At 46.7% G+C, this 24,835-nt stretch overlaps 1 protein-coding gene and 1 non-coding gene across 2 annotated transcripts in view; both read right to left on the bottom strand.

The window, feature by feature from the left end:
• Positions 1-24,835, bottom strand: part of ZFAND3 (zinc finger AN1-type containing 3) — a 52,111-nt gene that overhangs the window by 20,708 nt on the left and 6,568 nt on the right. The window contains exon 2 of the mRNA XM_053459834.1: positions 9,579-9,619. Within this exon, the coding sequence (XP_053315809.1) occupies positions 9,579-9,619 (41 nt within the window). The remainder of the gene's footprint in view (positions 1-9,578; positions 9,620-24,835) is intronic.
• LOC128488265 (U5 spliceosomal RNA) lies at positions 13,105-13,221 on the bottom strand. Its single transcript, XR_008353693.1, has one exon. It is a non-coding gene; the product is annotated as a U5 spliceosomal RNA (small nuclear RNA).

Here is a 24,835-nt window from a genome sequence, read left to right as displayed (position 1 = left end):
GCGGAGGCCGTCGGAGTTCAGTGACCTCGTCGTCATGTCAAAGAAACCAGTGTGAGATGATGTGATTTGTGACGCGGTGCATTATCCTGCTGGAAGCGGCCATCAGAAGATGGGGACGCTGCGGTCACAAAGGGATGGACACGGCCAGCAACAACACTCAGGTGGGCTGTCGCAATGTTTAAACAATGCTCGATTGGTACTAAGGGGCCCAAAGTGTGCCAAGAAAATGCCCCCCCCACCATTACACCCCCAGCGACCTGACCCGGAATGTCTCAGCCGGAATCGAGACTCATCAGACTCGGCATCGTTCTTCAGTCTTCCATTGTCCGATTTTGGTGATTCTGTGCGAATCGTAGCCTCAGTTTTTTGTTCTTAGCTGACAGGAGCGGCCCCCGGCGGGGTCTTCTGCTGCTGGAGTCCATCGGCTTCAAGGTTGGACGTGTTGTGCGTTCAGAGATGGGATTCTGCAGACCTTGGGTGTAACGAGGGGTTAATTGGGTTACTGTCACCTTTCTGTCATCAGGAACCAGTCTGCCCGTTCTCTGCTCCGGCACCAACGAGGCATTCCCGTCACGCAGCCGCCGCTCACCGGATATTCTCTCTCGGAGCGTTCTCAGTAAACCCTAGAGACGGTTTGGGTGAAAATCCCGGCAGATCAGCAGTTTCTGAAATACTAAGAAGTCACTGAAATCCCCTTTCTGCCCCATTCTGATGCTCAGTTGTCTTGACCGCGTCTACCTGCCGAAATGCATTGAGTGCTGCGATGTGATTGGCTGATTAACTATTTCTATTAACCTGTCCATCCCTGCAAGAAAGCGACGGCCTGCAGACAAAACGCTCTGTAAACGAAGCTCAATAAACGCATTCCCCGCCTGGCTCGGTCCCTACGCGGCACTCAGCTACGCGGCACTCAGCTACGCGACTCCTGGCACATCGACGGCCCTCGGCCTCTTCTGGGCCACAGAAACCATGACAAATCCGACCAAATCCACAACTGTGCAAACAGAAACCCAGAACGTCCCAGCAGATCGGCCCCCCGGCGGCCCCCGTATAGTCGCCCGTTTCTCCTGCTGTAACGACTCAAACCTTAATCAGTCGTTGGTCTCGTCTTAGATTCAGGAGCCGTATGTCTATCCCGCGCATGTTTAATACCCTCACTGTATTACCCTCTACCACCTCTGCTGGGAGGCTGCTCCACTTTTCCACTACCCTCTCAAAGTAAAACTTCCTTACATTCTATCTAAAAGCAGCGGATTGATTGCCTTGGATGATGTCAGCGATGAGATCAAAGTGTAGCTTTAAACATTACATAAACAAGTTTAAAAGGAATTAACTGCCCCCCCCCACGAGCACTGAAATCCCTCTCCCACCTTAAATTAGCGCCATTAATATTCATGCGCAGATGGCGCGTCTGCCGAGATCTCAAGGCCTCAAGGTGTTTGTGAAAATCGTGCAAACCTACTAAGCATTAACCCGCCGTTGCCCTGACTGTAGCGCCGACATATACTTGGCGTTGCACAATGGGTGCATTTATCGGGGTGCGGAGGACAGTCACAGTATGTACAGCATAGGGGGGGTTACTACAGGAATCACGGGACAGACGTAGCGTCCAAGGGGTTAAAGGGGCCCTGGCTTTCGCTCTCTTTATTTGCCCCTGCGTGATAATTACCCGGGAGGAGAGCGGAGTCCGGGGCAGCCGCCGCAGTACACGCAACTCACAGCAAATTAACTTCATTTCTTGCTACGGCTTTAACAACCCGGCAGCTCGGCGGCGGATCGATAGATTTCATTATCTGACGGGAGGAGAACTCTCCGCCAGAACACAGGGGGACGCCCGGGGGGGGGGGGGGATACACGCTGCCAGAGCCCCCTGTCTGACACCTGTGTCCGCGCCGGGGATAAACTACTCCTTGAGGATATACACCCCACCCCCCCAAGCACTGTATACAGTAATATAACCCTCCCTAGCTCTGTATATATTAATTCAACCCCCCCCCGGTGCTTTATATGGTAATACAACCCCCCCCATGTGCTGTACACTTTCCTGGCTTAAACACCGCACTGAGCTGATGCTTTATGGCGATGCTAATGAAGTCCCTTCCTCCATAGACTTTCATTAGTCAGAGAGTCTGAATGGGTGATTAGGACTATGTCACCCTATAGTTTCCTATAGGCAGTATGATAAGGAGCGGAGGGGTTTGTCTAGCGTATAACAGAATGTCTGAAAACATTACATTATGGGGCAAAAACTACAGCCGGTATAAAAAACAAACGGCGTAATATTTGTGAAAAAAATGTAATCTGATTCTTGGAATAAAAAATTACTTTGATTTGAGAAGCCATTTTTTCCATGTTTAGTCCGGCAGCTCAAACTATTTCCGTGACGCTTCCCGCATGCGCAGCTGGTTATGTTGGGACCCCCTGTGCCGTCCCCGGGTCCGTTAGGTGGAGCCGGTGTTGCGGAATACACTTTCTCCAATTAACTGCCCATCTGCTATCTAAGGGTTTAGCAAATCCAGCCCTAAACACGAGCCGGCACATTACATTCTCACTCCATCATCCCGCTATCGGTGTGAAGGGAAGCCGTTACCGCCGCGCTAATTAATAGGAAATTGCAATTAAATGACACGGGTGTAATAACCGTTACACGCAACACCGCAGTAAATCACGTATGTGTTCTCTTCCCCGCAAACAGGAGCCTCGCAGCGTCCACGGGAAATAAATCAGCCGCCGCGTCCGGCTTATCCGCCGGAACCAACCTCGCTGGAAACTAGAATCCCACGCGCTGTGTATCGGGAGCAGGAGGTCAGCGTCGGGACTACAACAAGGTTATGAAGTAACTGCCCGCAGGAAACAATAGAATGGCTCGGTTTTAATCACCCAGCCGGACTAATGAAACCCATGGAGGAACGGACTGCATCAGCTCAGTGTGGTATCCTGGGGGGGGAGGAGGCCTTTACCACTGTATACAGCTCGGGGGGAGGGGTTTATATTACTGTATACAGCGCTGGGGGTTATATTACTGTATACAGCGCTGGGGGTTATATTACTGTATACAGCGCTGGGGGGTTATATTACTGTATACAGCGCTGGGGGGTATATTACTGTATACAGCGCTGGGGGGTATATTACTGTATACAGCGCTGGGGGGTATATTACTGTATACAGCGCTGGGGGGTATATTACTGTATACAGCGCTGGGGGTTATATTACTGTATACAGCGCTGGGGGGTTATATTACTGTATACAGCGCTGGGGGTTATATTACTGTATACAGCGCTGGGGGGTTATATTACTGTATACAGCGCTGGGGGGTTATATTACTGTATACAGAGCTGGGGGTTTTATTACTGTATACAGCGCTGGGGGGTATTACTGTATACAGCGCTGGGGGGTATTACTGTATACAGCGCTGGGGGGTATATTACTGTATACAGCGCTGGGGGGTATATTACTGTATACAGCGCTGGGGGGTATATTACTGTATACAGCGCTGGGGGTTATATTACTGTATACAGCGCTGGGGGGTTATATTACTGTATACAGCGCTGGGGGTTATATTACTGTATACAGTGCTGGGGGGTTATATTACTGTATACAGCGCTGGGGGTATATTACTGTATACAGCGCTGGGGGGTATATTACTGTATACAGTGCTGGGGGTTATATTACTGTATACAGCGCTGGGGGGTTATATTACTGTATACAGCGCTGGGGGTTATATTACTGTATACAGCGCTGCGGGTTATATTACTGTATACAGCGCTGGGGGTTATATTACTGTATACAGCGCTGGGGGGTTATATTACTGTATACAGCGCTGGGGGGTTATATTACTGTATACAGCGCTGGTGGGTTATATTACTGTATACAGCGCTGGGGGGTTATATTACTGTATGCAGCGCTGGGGGGGTTATATTACTGTATACAGCGCTGGGGGTTATATTACTGTATACAGCGCTGGGGGTTATATTACTGTATACAGTGCTGGGGGTTATATTACTGTATACAGTGCTGGGGGTTATATTACTGTATACAGCGCTGGGGGTTATATTACTGTATACAGCGCTGGGGGTTATATTACTGTATACAGCGCTGGGGGTTATATTACTGTATACAGCGCTGGGGGTTTATATTACTGTATACAGCGCTGGGGGGTATATTACTGTATACAGCGCTGGGGGTTATATTACTGTATACAGCGCTGGGGGGTTATATTACTGTATACAGTGCTGGGGGTTATATTACTGTATACAGCGCCGGGGGTTATATTACTGTATACAGCGCTGGGGGTTATATTACTGTATACAGCGCTGGGGGTTATTACTGTATACAGCGCTGGGAGTTATATTACTGTATACAGTGCTGGGGGTTATATTACTGTATACAGCGCTGGGGGTTATATTACTGTATACAGCGCTGGGGGTTATATTACTGTATACAGCGCGGGGGGTTATATTACTGTATACAGCGCTGGGGGGTTATATTACTGTATACAGCGCTGGGGGGTATATTACTGTATACAGCGCTGGGGGGTTATATTACTGTATACAGCGCGGGGGGGTTATATTACTGTATACAGCGCTGGGGGGTATATTACTGTATACAGCGCTGGGGTTATATTACTGTATACAGCGCTGGGGGGGGGTTATATTACTGTATACAGCGCTGGGGGTTATATTACTGTATACAGTGCCGGGGGTTATATTACTGTATACAGCGCTGGGGGTTATATTACTGTATACAGCGCTGGGGGTTATATTACTGTATACAGCGCTGCGGGTTATATTACTGTATACAGCGCTGGGGGTTATATTACTGTATACAGCGCTGGGGGTTATATTACTGTATACAGCGCTGGGGGGTATATTACTGTATACAGCGCTGGGGGGTATATTACTGTATACAGCGCGGGGGGGTTATATTACTGTATACAGCGCTGGGGGGTATATTACTGTATACAGCGCTGGGGGTTACAAGTAACAATCCGTCGGCTGCGCTGGATCCTCAGCGCGTTTTCATTGTCTCTTTAACCTTGAATTCCCTTTCAAAGCCACGGCATCCGACCCCCAGCGGAGACCGGCGCGGGACGTCCTCTACCGCGGTCAGAAAAGGTGGGACGGCCGGAGGGGTTGGTACCGCGGCAAACAGCTGGACGTGTCGGCTTCTGACCCGCGAGAGGAAATCGTTTATGCTCAGAGACTCCCGGGGAGAGGAGCGCGCGGGGAAGATCAGAGCGCCTGCTTCATGAGCGCGGCGTGATTAGAGTGCCAGAGAGTGTCGGGAATGAGACCCGGGGTCGCTGCGAGACGTGCCGGCAGCTCTGATGGAAGTGCGAGAGAGTGCCGCATAACAACCCCCACAGAGCTCTAAGGGCTGAGAGCGGATCAGAGCTTCCTATCCAGTGTACATGGAACCGCGTCTCGCGCATGGACATCACACGGACGGTAACACCGACTGACCAGCAAGAAGCACAAGCTGCGGAGAGAGGCAGCCGATGACGAAGTTATGTAGCGGCAGCGCGGAGAAGCATGCGCGGCCGACGGGGTAGGGAAGGAAGAGCCGCGGGGGTCCAGGACCGGGGATTTTAAACAGACCGCCCAATAACGAGAGAGCCGTGGAGAGAGTCGAGCGTCAGCTCCTTGACTTCACTTCCATCCCCAGTGAGCTTCTTCCGCGGGGCTGCCCTGCGTAATGGATAGTTTATAAATTATACAGGGCCAGCTCTGCCGCTCGCTGGAGGAACCCGACAGTCATAACTCTCCCTTTAGTGAATGAAGCCCATTATTCCGCACACACTGAAATCAGCGGATTCTAAGCTGCAAAAAAAGCCTGAAAATTGTCTAAGAACGAAAAACTAATTGTTAAAGAATCCCGCGGCCCCCCTACCGCCCCAGCCGGCCCCCTACCGCCCCAACGAGCGAGCTTTGACCGGCAGTCATAGTCCCGCTGTGCTCGCTGGGTGAATGCCGCGCGTATCTAAACGGTTAATAAACCAATGAATTGAAACATCGTCCTCGCGTGATTCCATAACGACATTCTAATAACGGGAAAACTAATCAGAAATCATTCTCAGGGGACACGGCCCGGGGGCCAACAAATACAATCAACATACATCACGGAGAGACATTTAAATCCATAAAGGGTTAATAAAAGGACGGGAGGGAATTTATTTCAAAGAAGGAGAAAAATTACAACAAGAGAGCGGAATCCAACGCTAGAGAGTCAGAGACCGAGATGGAACGGAAGGGAGTTTTACTGAAAGGGTGGGAGGTAAGCGGAACAGCCTCCCAGCAGAAGTGGTAGAGGGTAATACAGTGAGGGTATTAAACATGCATACGGCTGAATCTAAGAACGTTCGCGCTTTCACCTAATAAATGGTTATTAAAACGTTAAATATATAAATATTTTTATATATAAAAATATTGCATTCTTTCTCTAGGTTTACAAAAAAAAAGCTTCAGGATATTTAAATGGAAACTTATTTTCCAGGGAAGTTTTATCGGAAGCCGCTAAGCCTCTGCTTTTACGGATTGAAAAGGAAATGTATGCAAATACTCTAAATTACGGCAAATTAATTGGGAAAATGAATCATTTGAGTTATTCTCGCATTTTTCCGCGCTCTCAGTCGGCCTATTTTCTGCCCAAAATCCTCAAAAACCGACAACATTAATAAATGCGAAAAAAAAGATAACTTAAGAGGAAAAAACAAATGAATCGGAAGGCGCTCGCCACCGCTTTCTGGCCGCCTTTCATCATCTCGGGTGCAAAGAGATCGCTGAAAAGGTCGCGGAATTAGTAGAGCGTCTTTAGACTGTTCCAGAGATTTCTACGTGGAACCGGGACAGGCGGACAGGGGGAGAAGGTCACAGGGAAGCGGCAAACCTTAATCAGTCGTCAGTCTCGTCTCAGGAGCCGTATGTCTATCCCATGCATGTTTAATACCCACTACCACCTCTGCTGGGAGATGGAAGCAGCACAGAGCTCCTGTGATGGGATTTCTGTGTAATGCTGTTGGGTCGGAGGGGGTTAAACCCAGGGGGTTTGCGGACCCACTCACAGACTCCATGTATTATTGAAGAGCCGCTCTCTCTATAAGCACTTGTTGTAATTGGAGAGGCAGAGGCAGGTCCCCGGAGCGCGCGGCTCATTAAACTCCCGAAAACACAATATAACGAGCTGCACGGAAAACACAAGTTAAGCATGCGCCGCACGGACCGGCAATTAGACAGCGATACGGAGTACAGCCCGCGGGGACCGGCGCACCGGAGGTCGATCCGTGTGCCTGTGTATAGTAAAGAACACATCAGACACGCGATCACGGAACCGCGACAACCGAGGAAAACACGCTCCGGCGCCAATTAATAGCTGGAGATACCCAGACAGCGCATGCACGGAATAAAGAGAACCGTGATAGAAGCTTCGCCTGTCCAATAATAATAATAATAAATAATAATAATAATACATTAGTAATATAATAAATAGTATTCTTATTACTAGTATTGTATTATATTAATATTGATATATTATTATTTATTATATTACCGCTATATTATAATAGTAGTAATAATAATAAGAAGAATACAGCGGTGATCTCAATAATAATAATGGTATTATTACATTAATAACCGGTATTATATATTATTAATATTTATTATGACACCACTATATTATTATAATAGTAGTAAGAAAATAATAATAATAATAATAATAATAAAATACACTGGTTTCATTCACTGTTGGGTTGCGCTGTTTATGATGTACTATGATGTCATTTTGTGACATCACGGCAGGTGATTTGGTGGATTTATGCCGTGATCCAGGGTTTTTTAGACTCCCATAAATTAAATAACGGGTTCTTTCACTAGAAGCCAGAGCAAGAAAGGATCCACAACCAATCAGCCGCCTAAGAACATGAATATGGAACGCTCTTTGCGTTTCTCGTCGGCCGGCAGTCGCTGGGGGATTAAGTGGATTTTTAGCCGTTGGAGAAAGCAGGAGGCGACTGCTTAGTAAATGTGCTTTAAACTCAAACACTTGCGCCACTCGGCAGACATGCCCCTAACACCCAAATCAGATGTTAGCGTTTGTCTAAAAGTCACTCGAAGACTCCCCAACGGGCAGAGGGGCGAGAAAACCTCCCGCCATCGGATAAGCGGGATTTATCCGGCGTAGAAGTGACCTTTCTCCTGCGAGTTCTTGTAAATACAGCGGAAATGTCACGATAATGTCACGCCGGAGGCTAATATTGTGCGGGGGGGGGGGCAGGTGTACGGACGAGCCATTAAGTTGTTATACAAAGCTAAATGCCCCCTGATCTCACACCTGTGGCGAAGTACAACGCCGACAAACGGGAGATTGTGGATTTATACAGGTGGACGGGGCCTCAGATCACAATCAGGTTCCGCGTCACGGAATCACAATCAGGACGTACGGAGCGCAACTTACCCAAGAAAGCGGCGGGGGGGGGGTATTAGAGGCTAAAGGGAAAGGGCTATAGTAACCGGATAGGTGCCAGTTAGCCAGGGCTCTGATTGGTGGAGGGTGTGGGGACCTGGAGGTGACCCTTGGCCACGGGCGGGATTGGAAAGTTGCCCTTCGCTACTAGCGGGTTCGGGAAGCGGCCCTCGGCCACGGGGTGCAGACAAACACTTGAAATCAACGTCAGGTTAGTGGGAAGGTGAGTTTTAGGTCTTGGGGTGGCTGGGGGTCCCTTGTGATGACCTAAAGCCCAAAGTGCCGAATTAGGAGTGAGTCAAAACTCTGGCCGCTGGGGGCCACAGACATCAGGTTTCAAGATGCCCAAAATATTTCACCGCCGCGCCCTGATAGCATTCCAAAAAGCCGGAGACGACGCGGCACAGAACTGGTTAAAACGGCGGAAGAGCCGCATCCGGGAGCGATCCGCATGCCGAGGCTCTGCGTGCAGACCGTTTTATTCCATCCCGACTGTTTTCAGAGATCGGCGGCTGAGTAATGATATTCCTTTTGCTTCTTGTTACTGGAAATTGCCTAGCGGCGGCCCCCGACTCCCCCGAATAACGCAGTAAAAGTCATAGAACCCCCCCAATCCAATTCTCCGCCGCGACACCGGAAACGTTTGACTATTTTCGGGCAGAATTTGCATTTTAACGGGCAGGATTTTAAGGGGCGCACTTTTTGATATTTTGCAATAATTTCCGTCATAAATAAAACATTATAAAGCCATAAAACTCCTAAAACCGATATTAAAACATCCCGCCTGCCGCAGGAACGCGAGTCAGTAACGCACGGCAAATGAAGACGGCTTTATATCCGAAATTAACAAGAATTTCTTCCTCCGAAGAGGTTTCTAACGAGTTTAACGCCACGCGGGAAACATGGCTTCATCCGAAAACCGCCAGGAACCACGCAAAGGTTTGGAATGTTTTGGGCGTAAAGGCCGGGGGATTGGGCAAAAAATGGAACCCCTTTTGTCCTACTAATACCCCGGGGTACCTGCCCCAGGCTGGTCTATTTACTGTAGGCGGTCCCATTGTACAGCGCTGCGGAATATGATGGTGCCATAAATATATATATAAATCAATAATAATTCTTACCTGCAAAGCATTTGGAGCAGAGATTCATCGTCTTACTGGACCTGGAGCACAAAGAGAGGAAACGAGATTAATGTCTGAAAAATAAAGATCCGTTTCAAACCAACAAGGATCAGGAAGAACTCGACCATCCCCCGCCCGCTGCGAGAGCGCCCACCACCCGCCGTCAGAGCGAGAGCACCCGCCACTCACTGCCAGAGCGAGAGCGCCCGCCCCAAAACCCGCCATCAGAGCGAGAGCGCCCGCCACCCACTGCCAGAGCAAGAGCGCCCGTCCGACACCCGCCATCAGAGCGAGAGCGCCCGGCCACCCACTGCCAGAGCGAGAGCGCCCGCCCGACACCAGAGCGAGAGCGCCCGCCACCCACTGCCAGAGCGAGAGCGCCCGCCCGACACCCGCCATCAGAGCGAGAGCGCCCGCCACCCACTGCCAGAGCGAGAGCGCCCGCCATCCACTGCCAGAGAGAGAGAGAGCCCGCCCGACACCCGCCGTCAGAGCGAGAGCGCCCGGCCACCCGCCCGACACCCACTGCCAGAGCGCCCGCCACCCACTGCCAGAGCGAGAGCGCCCTGCCCGCCACCCACTGCCAGAGCGAGAGCGCCCTGCCCGCCACCCACTGCCAGAGCGAGAGCGCCCGCCCGACACCAGAGCGAGAGCGCCCGCCACCCACTGCCAGAGCGAGAGCGCCCGCCCGACACCCGCCATCAGAGCGAGAGCGCCCGCCACCCACTGCCAGAGCGAGAGCGCCCGCCATCCACTGCCAGAGAGAGAGAGAGCCCGCCCGACACCCGCCGTCAGAGCGAGAGCGCCCGGCCACGCGCCCGACACCCACTGCCAGAGCGAGAGCGCCCGCCACCCACTGCCAGAGCGAGAGCGCCCGCCACCCACTGCCAGAGCGAGAGCGCCCGGCCACCCACTGCCAGAGCGAGAGCGCCCTGCCCGCCACCCACTGCCAGAGCGAGAGCGCCCGGCCACCCACCGTCAAATACAAGGAAGAGACACCAGTTTTGAGAGTGACGTCAGGGACTCGCATTCTGACTATTCCCGAAATCTACTCCGCACCTGCGCGGAGCAGAGCCAGGGGGTTTGGTACGCGGACGCACTACTCTCCCCGTATCATATACCCCTGCCCGCGGCCCGAACCGCGCGAGGACCCTTATACCCAGCGGCACAAAACTACCTGTCGCCAGCCAAAAATGCTAAATAAAATAATTACGCGGATCCTGTATTCACCGATTCTCATTTTTGTTTTTAGCTTCCCGATTTTCGCTTTTCTTGGCAGGGATTGCTGGGCCGCGGCCAACGCTGCGGATTGCCAGATGTTGGTGAATCGGGAACATCAGGGGCTGTGAGCCCGTTCTGGAGAGGATAATTGCTTTTAACCCTTTAATGCCGGAAGAAAATCCTCCAATCTGGTTATACATCCGAGACCTCACACCACCGGGGGGGGGGTGTTTAGGGTTAATATCGCCGAGTGCGGCCGTGTCCGGAGGTCAGGGGAGGACGTTACATTGTGTCGCACCGTTTGGTAACGTCAGTGTCAGTTGTTTAACTTTACAGTGACAGCCCAGTAGTTTAAGGCTGCTGCACCCCTCATACCCTCCTGGAACTGCTGCCCCTTCCCTATAACCCCAGAACGGTCAGCATCACCCCCCCCCAATCACAAAGCAGAACAATCAGCAAAAAGCAATGTATTAAAAATCCCTATATTTATTTACACACACACATAAAAACGCACACACATACACTACCATTCAAAAGTTTGGGCTGTAATAATTACAAAAAGGGTTTCTAACCATCAGTTATCCTTTTAAACTTAAACTCAGATCAGCGAACAAAACGTGCCATTGGAACACAGGAGTGATGGGAGTGATAAAGGGCCATTGGAAACCAGGAGTGATGGGAGTGATAAAGGGCCATTGGAAACCAGGAGTGATGGGAGTGATAAAGGGCCATTGGAACACAGGAGTGACGGGAGTGATAAAGGGCCATTGGAACACAGGAGTGATGGGAGTGATAAAGGGCCATTGGGACACAGGAGTGATGGGAGTGATAAAGGGCCATTGGAGCACAGGAGTGATGGGAGTGATAAAGGGCCATTGGAACACAGGAGTAATGGGAGTGATAAAGGGCCATTGGAACACAGGAGTGATAAAGGGCCATTGGGACACAGGATTGATGGGAGTGATAAAGGGCCACTGGAACCCAGGAGTGATGGGAGTGATAAAGGGCCACTGGAACCCAGGAGTGATAAAGGGCTAATGCGCGCCCATTAAGAGATTACATTAAAAAAAAAAAAAAAAATCAGCTGTTTCCAGCTACAATAGTCATTTACAGCATTAACCCCGTCTGCGCTGGATTTCTGATCCTATTCATGTTATTTTAATGGACAAAATGTGCTTTTCTGTATAAAAAAAAAAAAAAAAAGAAATTCTGAAAAATGTAGAAAAAAAAATGTAGTTATTTTGTTACGTTGCATTTCATGAAATAAAAGCACAGCTTATTCAGTAAAGAAACGTAATTTGCTTTTTAAAGCTATTTTTTTTTTCGCAAATGGGACGAGGTCTGTATATAAATACATTTCAAATATACGTGAGAACCGGTAACCCCGCCCCCTCAAACCCCACAAAATAAACGAAGAAAATTTTTGTCTTAAGCAGCATCGCCAGCGCCAACATTTTGCACCTAAGATTATAAAAAGTACCTAACAAAATTGTTTTTGTATTAAAACTGCGGCGGGAAGAAAACGCACAAAATCTCGGACAGTTCACCATACGGCCTTGCGACGAACGAGCAAAAGGCTCACTAACGGCAGCGCACGGACGACCGGACTCCCCAGCACCGCCACAAAGAAGGAGCGCAGCACGGCATCGGAGCGGCAAAAGTCAATCCAAACACGGCAGACTAGACACTTTGCCAAAACTGAAGTCTGCAACCTGATCTTTCCACACGCATAGAGCTTCCCAACTCGTGTCGGAAAGCTTTTAAACAAATAGCAAAAAAGCTATGATCACTGAACGTACGGAGGGCGCATTAGTCCTTTCCATGCTGAAAACCGGCCCCTTAAGCGTGTGGTGAGTACTTTTTCCAGATGTTTCACTATTGATATTTGAGGAAATGAATAATACGACTGCACATGTGAGGAACAGAGATCTCAATGTTAAACATTTAAGGACAGTTGTTTTTTTTTTTTGGTTTGTTTATTATCATAAAGAACAATTGGGAATATGCTTGAAAGCATATGTACAGGCTTATTTGCATACAGTCTGGAGGGCGTGGTCTAACTCTGCCTCGTTAAAGCATTTCTACAACCCCAAACAGTACATAGCATGACACAGGCAGGATATTTTGCGCTTCTGGATGCGACGCAGCCCTTAGCCAGGACGAAGCTTGCGACTAAAGCAAGCAATCTTTTGGATATATTGTTAACAACAGCAAAGAAGCCAAGCAAATGCCAAGCATCAAAAAATTGATTAACCCCTTAATGACAAAGCCCATACATGTACAGACTCAAAATTCATTGTTTTCAATGGGCTTAGGAACCACCCATTGTCCTTAAGGGGTTAAGACTCACAGTCATTCCTCCCCACGGAAACCTTTAGTAAAAGGCGAAAGATTTATTCGGTCTGAAGAGAAACCAGAGTATACCCAAGCATGCCGCAGGGCAACGGCCCGGCCACAGGCAGTGCTCCTCGAGGTTAAGGTGTGTTTAATTAATCCCACCCAGCTCTTGCCTGATCATTGGAACCTTTAACACATGCGCTGTAGTATGCGATGGCGCTATATATCTATATCAATCAGTAATATCACAAATTGTACAGCGCTGCAGCATATAATGGCGCTATTTACATGAAAAAGAACACATTGTACAGCGCTACAGTATATGATGTTGCTATATATATGCCTAACATCAGACACTGTACAGCGCCGTAGCATTTGATGGCGCTATATAAATCAGTAGCATCACACATTGTACTGCGCTGCAGCATATAATGGCGCTATTTAAATTAATAGGAACACATTGTACAGCGCTGCAGCATATGATGGCGCTATATCAATCAGTATATATCAATCAGTAATATCACACATCCTTCCCTTCATTCTCAGCTTGGTGTTATTATAATGAATATATCCTGCGGCCGGCTAACATTATCCTTTTATGAAATGGTGGAAAACTGTAGCAAATAACTTCCAAAATACTTTAATAATCTATCTATGCTGGAAGAAAAGCTGAAAAAAGTGAATACATTTCTGCACAAAAACCTACAGAAAAAATACAGAGCGATGCGTTGGTGGAAGAAGCCCCAAAAATCAGGTTTTGGCTAAATTTATAGAGATTGGCGGCCAAATAGCTGCCCCCTGATTGCCCAGCGATCCCAGTGAAACCCCCCGGGCTGTCTGCTTTCCAGAAATATATATCTGTTTGGGTGATAAATGCTTCCAACGGCCATGATTCCCATTTCTAATCAGCAAAATAACCATAAAACCTGCAAAAAAAAGCAGCGAGTAACAATGTATCCCTCGTAATGTCTGCCCCATTACTGCCAGAAAGTGAATAGAATTCCGTCTCCTGTGTATCAGGTGCTTCCCAAATCAGGACGCCTCAAATACTACATCTTGGGAGAATTCACTTTAACAACAATTAACTGAACAATAAACGGATCGGCTCCCTAATTCCCTGCAAACGAACAAATAACAAGAAAATAATAATCCTCACAGCGCCCAGCAATAGACTCCGATCCGGCCGGAAAACACCTTAAAGGTTTCTTCTATCTTTACTGGATTTTTATTTTGTATCAAAAGTGTTTTTGTAACATTGCAAACGTACAAAACCTCTATCGTTTCATGACCTTGAGAGCACGGAACACTTGATGCAGCAGAGGTGATGTCACAATGCCCCGATGATGTCATGTCTTCATTGTGACATCACAGGTGCAGTACACAGATACAGCACATCACAGAGCAGAAGGACACTTCTACTGTAGACTCCTAACAGAGAAGATGCGGATCGTAGTAGCTTTGCTATTTGCTATTTGCTGTTTGACTTCTGAGACTTTTCCTGTTCCGCGCCCGAAAGGTAAAGAATCCGAATAACTCGAGATCCGGATAAATCTGGGGAATATCGGCTTTCTGGGTTCTGGGTTCCCGGTGACCGCAGCAGATCAGCGGCAAATCTTTCCATGAACTATTTCTTGCTAGCGGTTATATTGTTGAGTACAAACAGCGGTATAATTCTCTTTGTATCAGTAGCTGCCGGAATCGCTGCCCTGCAGCTGCACTCGAGGCGGTTTGGTAGAAAAAATATCAGTTAAATCCGTTACAAATCCAATGAAAACCGGGCTCTTCACCTTACACCGGACAGCATATGATATTTAGAAATGTTTTTGGGACACAGAGGAATTGCGCGTCTCTTCCCGAGGTTCCTATGAATGAAGAAGTTCGTTGGCCGTTGATGACCCCGGTGTTGTTTTTTTTTGCAGGGACCGACGGGAATTTCCAGCCACGAGAATCCAAGCCAACATCTAATGGTAAGATACAGACGCCTCTCAGATGGGCATCCGTGCTTCAGAAGCGTGTGATCCGTGTTATGTGTGTATGTGTACGATGCACACGCATGATATAATTACCCGTAAGAAAGATGAAATGTGGAATATTAGATAAGAGAGGTTACAGTATCCGCTCCTCATGTAACTGTCATTTGGGGCTGGCTTTATCTGTAACTCGGGGATAATAGAAAGATATTGTATAGAGAACATGCAGCTAACGCTCCTTTTTCCTGTTTTTGTCACAAAGGATCTCTGGCGATCGGAGGATTCCGTTCACTGATTACACGAATGGCGCAATCAGGTACGCTATGTGTTTTCTTTTAACATTAATGATAACCGTATGGAATAGCAAACTACACAATAATAGCAAATGCTCTCATAGTGGAGTAACTGGACCCGGAAAAAGAAACGCGTCATTTCTAACTCCTCTACACTAAGATAGAAGCGCAGCGTTAGAGATAAAAGACGTTCTATTAATGCCTTCGGGGAGAGGAAGGTCTGGAAGCGACAATGTGTCCTACTTTCAGAAGAGGACAGAAATGACCATTTTCTCGGATCTCGTTTAGTAGCAGATCTTATTTTTCTTTAAGCTTTAATATAGAAATCTGTCTGTGTGTTATATAAATATGTATTTATCTCCACATTCTTCTCGTGCTAAGAAATATTTTTGCTCTCTCTACAGTTTATTCACGACCGGTGTTGAGGATCGTGCAGAACGCATTCTTCTGTGTTACATGCGCGACGGTCGCCGGACTGGTGGTCTATTTCTACGTAAAGTAAGTTATACAAATTGTTGGAAATTCAAATGTTGCGGAGAGACATCCAACGCAACGCACTATATAAAAAAATGACCAAACAGCATGTATACTATACACGGGGAGAAACACCCCGATGCTGCTGGAATCCATTTCTTCCTTAACGGGGTTTATTATTCTTATTTTAGGTTTCGCCGTTGTAGACAACAAAAAAACATTTCTGAACGGTATGCAGGAGAAACTGGACTGAGACCACCGGATGAAGAGTCCCTCCGCTTCTTAACTTCCTTGGGTAACATATATCAACAATAATGAATAATAGAAAGAGTATAAGTTTATTTTGACCGTATGATGTCATCAAACTTGGACTTTTAAAATTCATTGCTGGAACTTAACTCACCCGTCTTAAAAAGAAATGATTTCACAATATAAATAGAATATCAATTATTTGCTACTGTTAAAAAAAATGAAAAATAAGGTTGAAAGTCACATTATAGGAAAGATTTCTTTGAAACTTGGGAATCATAGGGTTTTTACGGTTTTTTATGTACACGTTGTCATGGGACTATCTATAACATATTAACCGATTTGCTTTCTTTTATTTTTTGTTTTTTTCTAGTAAGTCCATCAATTTCCAGTCTCCAAGAACAGGAGAGTGAAGAAAGCATTGAAAGGAAACCTAAAACATCCAGCAGTTTCTTTCAGAACTTGATGGCATTGTCAGGAAAAGAGCACACTGACAGAAGGAAAAAGAAGATTTATGATGAAGAGAAGGGTGGAGAGGAGAGTGAAGAGGAGGAATGGGAGAGAATGAAGAGAAAGAAGTCCTATAAGGAAAAGGAGGACTATAAAGAAAAGGAGGAATGTGAGACAATGGAGACAGAAAAGGAGAGGAAGAAAAGGGAGAAAAGGGAGAGAAAAGAGGAAAAGGCGGACAGGAAGGAAAGAGAAAAATGGAAGAGAAAAGATGAAAAGGAGGAAAAGAAGTACGGGAGGAAAAGGGAGGAAAGGGAGAGAAAAGATGAAAAGGAGGAAAAGAAGGAAAAGGAGAAATGGGAGAGAAAGGATAAGAAGGAGGAAAAGAAGGAAAAGGAGAAAAAGGAGAGAAGGGATAAAAAGGAGGAGAAGAAAGAAAAGGAAAAAAAGGAGAAAAGGGAGGGGAAGGACAAAAAGAAGGAAATGAAGGAAAAAGAGAGAAGGGAGAAAAAGAAGAAAATGAAGGAAAAGAAGGAAAAGGAGAAAAAGGAGAGAAAGGAGCAAATGGAGAAAAAGAAGGTAGTGAAGGAAAAAGAGAAAAGGGAGAAAAAACATACAATGAAGGAAAAGAAAAAAAGGGAGAAAAAGGAGAAAAAGGAGCGAATGGAGAAAAGGAAAAAAGAGCTGAAAGAAAAAAGCATCAAAGAGATGAAAAAGATGCGAAAGAAGGTGAAAGCAGAATCTAAGAAAGCCAAAGCCAAACTTCAACGCGAAAAGCGGAAATTGAAGTCAAAGGCAAAAATGAAAATGAAGAAAATGAAGAAAATGAAGAAACCTAAATTGAACGTCGCAAAAAAACTGAAAAAATTTAGGAAATGAAAGTCATGGAGGGCAAAGCAAGCAGACTCTAAACTTGACTATGGTTTCCTAATCATCAAGGAAGCCAGAATCTCGTTTTAATGATGCCCGGCCCACATGCCAACTCTTCATTTCACTTCATTTACCCCCTTTCTCCAGTTGGATAATTCTCCACGAACTCTTCATTTCACTTGATTCACCCCCTTTCTCCGGTTGGATAATTCTCCATGAACTCTCCATTTCACTTGATTCACCCCATTTCTCCGGTTGGATAATTCTCCATGAACTCTCGGACTGCTATCATTTGGAGAGTTTTCTATCCCAGCAGCGCTCCCTAAGCCGACCTCCTTCCATTCGCTCGATAATCTTGTATGTGGATCCGGATCGCCTGCTTTCACACAATCTGAATAAATCACATCCACTGAAACTCTCTGTTCTGGGTTTTACTCAACACTTCATAGAAAGCAATTAATTTCGTCCGGCACGATCTCTGCTTCATAAACCTGAGTTAAATTATAATAAATACCGTATATTCCGGCGTATAAGACGACTGGGCGTATAAGACGACCCCCAACTTTTACAGTCCAAATATAGAGTTTGGACTATACTCGCCGTATAAGACTACCCCTCTACCCAGCGTACAACAACCAGCCAATCACGGCAAGCGATGTACCTTACCGGTGATTTGCTGGTTGATTTGCTGACATATACATACATGCACTGCCCTTACACACACACACACACACACACACACACACACACACACACACACACATATATATAATATATATATCTATATATATATCTACACATATGCCTGTCCATACATACACATTTATACACTGCCCTCACCACACACATGTATATGTATATGTATATGTATATATATATATATATATATATATATATATATATATATATATATATATAATATATATATATATACACACACACACACACACGTGTGTGTGTATATGTATATATATATATACACCAGTGTGTGTGTGTGTGTGTGTATATATATATATATATATATATATATATATATATATATATATATATATATATATATATATATATATATATATATATATATATATATATATATATATTTCTCCCCCCTTTGTCCCTTTCTCCCCATCTCTTACCTTATCTTCTGTCTTCTTTCTTCCATGCAGTTGTGGGAGCCCGATGTCTGGCACTTCAGACCTCGGCTTCCCTGCTCTCTAATCACTACGCGCCGGCAATTAAAGCCGGGCGCCGGGACATGACGGCATCCCTGCGCTCGGCATCAATAGCCGGCGCGTAGTGATTAGAGAGATTGGTGGCTTTGTGGGAACCTCCGGCTTGGTAAGTACCCGGCGTATAAGACGACCCCCCACTTTTAAGAAGATTTTTTGGGGTTAAAAAGTCGTCTTATACGCCGGAATATACGGTAGTTTTTTAAAATTATCCCTTAACCGGCTTCCAAAATGTCCCCGCTACTGCTGGGTCTATAACCACCTGGCTGAGATTTTGGTCTGTATTGTTAGCGCTTCTGCTTTACGCCAAGTGGTTAAGTACCAGAGGGTATAAACCATCCGGCCCCGGGGCATTATCTGTTCTACTTTATTTATTTAGCAGATCTGGCACTTTGTCCTCTTTCAGCCAATCATATGTTTGCTGCCAGCTTTTCTGTAGAATGAATTAGCAAACCTGCAGCCGTGAGTGAATTATTGGTAAATACCAAGAAAAAATATTTAGAATGTCTGCCTTCTCCTGATCTTCACGAACCGGATCACCAACAACCTCCTTCGTTTGCCCCTCAGCACCAGCTGCATAAAGGCCGTCGTGTAATATATAGTTTGAATGCCGTGTTATAAACAGAGTATTCCTCATTTAAAAACATATTCCGCAGGCCATTTCGTTTCAATCTAACACCAGAGGGTCAGAGGCTGAGATGGAGCGGAAGAAAGATTTGCTTTACTGAGAGGGGGGTAGATAAATGGAATAATTGGATCGGCCCCATCCGGCCCCCGTTTCTCCGGCTGTAAAGACTCAAACCTTAATCAGTCGTTGGTCTCGTCTTAGATTCAGGAGCGGTATGTCTATCCCATGCATGCCCCCCCCCACAGTATTACCCTCTACCACCTCTGCTGGGAGGCTGTTCCACTTATCCACCATCCTCTCAGTAAAGTAATACTACCTTCCATTCCATCTCAGCTTCCGATCCTCTAGTGTTAGATTCCGGTCTCTTGTTGTAACTTTTCTCCTCCTTTGAAAGAAATTCCTTCCCCGTCCTTTTTAACCCCTTTATGTATTTAAACGTCTCTCCCACCCCACCGTCTCTCCCCATTTAACGCACCTCCTCAGATCTATTATTTACCCCCGAGCCGGAGACCGGGTTAAAATAAGCCGGTAAACAAGGATCTAAAGCACCTGATATTCTGTGGCGATGGCCGTTAGGACGAAGGCTTTGCTCGGCTCTGGCGGACTCCGGAGCGAGACGCCGTATTATTCTAGTACTATCTGAATGGCGAGCCGGCGCAGAGCGCAGCCGCGAGGGCCGAGCGAAAGGCCACGCATTGTTCTCTCCGCTTCTCGGAATCTTTACCCAACACCAAAGAATCTCCCATCGGCAGCGGCCGATCGGCTTTGTTGCAGCGTATTGTTTGCCAAAAGAAAGATATCTATAGAAATACAGAAATACAGAAATATAGACACAGCAAACCGCTAACCTTTAGGGAACAAAAGGAAGCGGCTCCTGGGGGACGGGGGGACGGCGCGGCCGGTCGGAGGCGACGGTGTGGGAGAGTTAAAAGATTCCGCCGATACGTTTGTGTGGGGGGGGGGCTGCGTCACCAACGTACCCCACGGCGCAGCCACCGGACGGACCCCCGGATCACCCTCTGCTTACAAACCCCATACACGGAAACAATGAAACGCGGCGTGCGCCGGGAAGGAGCCTGAAACCTTATCGTACGCGGCTGGAAGGATGAAACGGCTGGAGGATGATGAGAATGGTAGTCCGAAAAGAGGCAGAGAGAAGATTCACACAAAAAAAAAACCTCCTTGTGGATCCCGGACAGCACAGGGGTTTTAGTTGGAGATTCGTTCTCAGGTGAGCGGCTCAGCTTCCTAAAAGTACCCCGACCCCTTGGAGCTCCCCCTGGAGGAAAGGCTGGGCCCTTCACCCACACATTATATTACCTATACATCACACGGGGCATCACAGCCGCCACTTCCTCGTTTAGTGAATAAACTTGGTGTTTTGGTGCAGTTACGGTTTTGAAGGTTTGGCAGTCAGCCCCGTCCAAACGAGCTCATTAACGGATGGAGACCGCGGAGCTGTCCAGCCAACCCCCCACCCCACAAATGAATCAAAAATGAGACAAAAAGCTGAATTTTCATCCAAAATATGTGGGTCTACATTCACTCACGCCCCCCCGGTATTAAATCATTGAAAGACCCAAAGCTTTTACCCCCCGGCAGATCAAGCGTCTCCCCGCAGAGCGGATACAATTAAAATGACAAAAACCCAGATTCAGAACACGCTCTGGAATTGTATAAGCCCAGGCAGGGGCCGACGGCCCGCCATGAAAAGTAAAGGACTGAAATCCACGCGAGGAGGGATCGCTGTGCCGCGGAGCCACGTTACACTTCAGAGCGCGCAGCGGCCAATTAACGGCAACGGAAAGAAACCCATTAACAGGGGGGGGGGGCGATAATTACAGACTTTATTTTAATAGTTTCCCCTGAAAAACCAGGTAAAGGTGGGAGACGGCGCTACAATTTATTATTTTGCCTCTTGGGTACAAACTGTGCCCATGGGGTATAATCAGGAGAGGGGTATCAGCCCAGAATTTCTGGTGAAATTTGGTTGTTGAAAAAATATGAAAAATAAAAAAATTATAAAAAAAAGGGAGGGAAAAGCTTTACATGTCTGGTCCTTTTAAAAATAAAAAATAAAAAAAAATAAAAAAAGATTCCCCTAAAAAAAATTATAAAAAAAAAAAGGTAGAAGAAAAAGCCAGACGCACTAAACTCTCCTCGAGTGTCCTCGTCACGTCAGGTCCCTCCAAAAATCCGACGTGGTTTGAAGCATCGCTGGGTCGGCTCTCGAGCTGCATACGATGCCAACGATTTCTGCAGATCGGTTCATGAGCCGATTCCAGATTATATGATCAGCAGAGGCGGGCGGCCCGGGGGTCCGGCAGAAACCGAACTGTATCCGACGGCACGAGACGCTTCTCCGACCGGCCCCCCAACACAGTATCTACGTCTGTATCAGTAGAAGTAGGGGGTCCTCGTGTCACCAGCGCAAGCCCAGAGACAGTAATAGTGACAATAGATTGTAAGCTCACGAGAACAGTACCCGCTTCCCCTTCTGTGCCAGCATGTGTTTACGCGCGTTAACGTCCTTGCCATTTTAAATTGTCTTTGTTAAACGTATTCACCATCCCCGATTGTAACATCGCTACGGACTGTGCTGGCGCCATATAAACCCAACGGCGAATATTCTGTTAGCCTTCCAGGCCAAAACTTATAAACACGGAACCATGTATCGTCCATCACCTACGGCGCGCCCGACCTCCCCCCGCTGGCTGCAACTGCCCTGCGGAGCCTGAAGGACAGCCAACACCGGCTTCAATACAGTCCGTGAACCCAGGGACACCCATGCAAAACTTTATGTAAGAGATGGTAGATAAGTGGAACAGCTTCCCAGCAGAAGTGGTAGAGGCTAATACAGAGAGAGAAGGTAAACATGCATGGGGTAGGCATACGGCTCATAGTAACATAGTAACATAGTTCATAAGGTTGAAAAAAGACCAAAGTCCATCAAGTTCAACCTATATACATATTGTGTCCCTACCGTGTTGATCCAGAGGAAGGCAAAAAACCCTTATGAAGCAGATGCCAATTGCCCCATACCAGGGGGAAAATTCCTTCCCGACTCCAAATATGGCAATCAGAATAAATCCCTGGATCAACGTTCTGTCCCTATTAATCTAATATCCATAACTTGTTATATTATTGCTTTCAAGAAACACGTCCAGGCTCCTTTTAAACTCTTTTATTGAGTTTACCATTACCACTTCCTCTGGCAGAGAGTTCCATAGTCTCACCGCTCTTACTGTAAAGAACCCCCGTCTGTGCTGGTGTAGAAACCTTCTTTCCTCCAGCCGTAGAGGATGTCCCCTTGTTATAGATACAGTCCTGGGTATAAATAGGTCCTGGGAGTGATCTCTGTACTGTCCCCTTATATATTTATACATAGTTATTAAGTCCCCCCTAAGCCGTCTTTTCTCCAAACTAAATAACCCTAATTCTGATAATCTTTCTGGGTACTGCAGTCCTTCCATTCCCCTTATTACTCTGGTTGCCCGTCTTTGAACCCTCTCCAGCTCCACTATATCTTTCTTGTACACTGGTGCCCAGTACTGTACACAGTATTCCATGTGTGGTCTGACTAGTGACTTGTACAATGGTAGAATTATTTCCTTGTCATGGGCATCCATGCCCCTTTTGATGCACCCCATGATTTTATTTGCCTTAGCAGCAGCTGCCCGACACTGGTCGCTACAGGTAAATTTACTGTTAACCAAGACTCCTAAGTCCTTTTCCATGTCAGTCGTCCCCAGTGTTTTCCCATTTAATACATATTCCCAGCCTGGATTTTTCTTCCCCATGTGCATAACCTTACATTTATCCGTGTTGAACCTCATCTGCCACATCCCAGCCCAAGCCTCCAACCTATGCAGATCCATTTGTAATCGTGCCCTGTCCTCTATTGTGTTAGCCACGCTACAGAGCTTAGTATCGTCTGCAAAGATTGATACTTTACTATACAATCCCTCTACAAGGTCATTAATAAATATATTAAAAAGAATAGGACCCAAAACTGACCCCTGTGGTACCCCACTAGTCACCCACTCAGAGTATGTACCATTAATAACCACCCTCTGTTTCCTATCACTGAGCCAGTTACTTACCCCCATACACACATTCTGCCCCAGCCCAAGCATTCTCATTTTATGTTCCAGCCTTTTATGTGGCACCGTATCAAAGGCTTTGGAAAAATCAAGATATACGACATCCAGCGATTCACCCCGATCCAGTCCTGAGCTCACCTCCTCATAAAAGCTGATCAGGTTAGTTTGACAGGACCGGTCCCTTGTAAACCCAATGCTGATATGGAGTCATACATTTATTTTCATTGAGATACTCCAAAATAGCATCTCTTAGGAAACCCTCAATCAGTTTACATACAACAGAAGTTAAACTAACAGGCCTATAATTCCCCGGGTCACTTTTTGTCCCCTTTTTGAATATTGGCACAACATTTGCAATGCGCCAGTCCTGGGGAACAGACCCGGTCACTATAGAGTCCTTGAATATTAGAAATAGGGGTCTGTCTATTACATGACTTAACTCCCTTAGAACGCGGGGGTGAATGCCATCTGGACCTGGTGATTTGTCTATTTTGATTTTTTTTAGGCGGCACTGCACTTCTTCCTGGGTTAGACAGGCGACATGTACTGGGGCATTTATCTCATCCTGCTGTATATTACCTGGCATTTCATTTTCCTCTGTGAATACAGCAGAGAAGAATATATTTAATAGATTCGCTTTTTCCTGATCCCCGTCTATAACGTCTCCCTCATTACTTTTTAAGGGGCCGACACTTTCATTTTTAACCTTTTTACTATTTATATAGTTAAAGAACATTTTGGGGTTTGTTTTACTCTCTTTGGCAATGAGTCTTTCTGTCGCCACTTTTGCTGCTTTTATCTGAAACGCCTTTCTCTGGAGCATCACCTGCAGGGTAAGAGCTGGGGAGGGATTAGAGCGCCGCCGAGCACCAAGCCCCCCCCGCGCGTTATCTGCATAGTGAAGAGAGTTCAAGAAAGCATTTAATTGCCGAGGCGAGCTGATTATAAGCAGGTATCTCGCTGCACATCAAGCCTCCGCACCTCAAACACAGAAAGAAATAATTGGAGCTTAAAGATGCAGCCGCTGCGAGCTTGAAAGGCTCCTCGCGTTCACTTCAGTAATCTTCACAAGTTCGGGGAGGAAAAAATAAATCACTTCATTCTCCGGAAAATTGTTTCTAATTGTCTGAGGTTGTTTAAAATTAGTTTGAAAAGAGTAAAAATAGATGGGATAAAGTTATTTTATTTAAATTTGACAGTTTCATGTGGGCGAGGAGGTGACCGACAGGCACCATCGCCGTGCCCGCTGCCGACGGGGGCCAAGACAGCTGCCCGCGTGTTTAACAATGTATTTAAGGTATTTAATGAAGAATTATCGCCTCCTTTCATCTCGACAGCTCACAGAAAGAAAAGACCAGCGGAAGGCGTTAATCCCCCTCCCCCATCTCTTAAATAGTACCCTATAGGGCAGTACTTTTAATACTTTAGGGGTT

The sequence above is a fragment of the Spea bombifrons genome, chromosome 3 (genome assembly GCF_027358695.1).
Source record: "Spea bombifrons isolate aSpeBom1 chromosome 3, aSpeBom1.2.pri, whole genome shotgun sequence".
NCBI classification, from domain to species: Eukaryota; Metazoa; Chordata; class Amphibia; order Anura; family Pelobatidae; genus Spea; species Spea bombifrons.
Note: the sequence above shows the minus strand (reverse complement) of the source record. Positions and strands in the feature narration are given on the sequence as shown.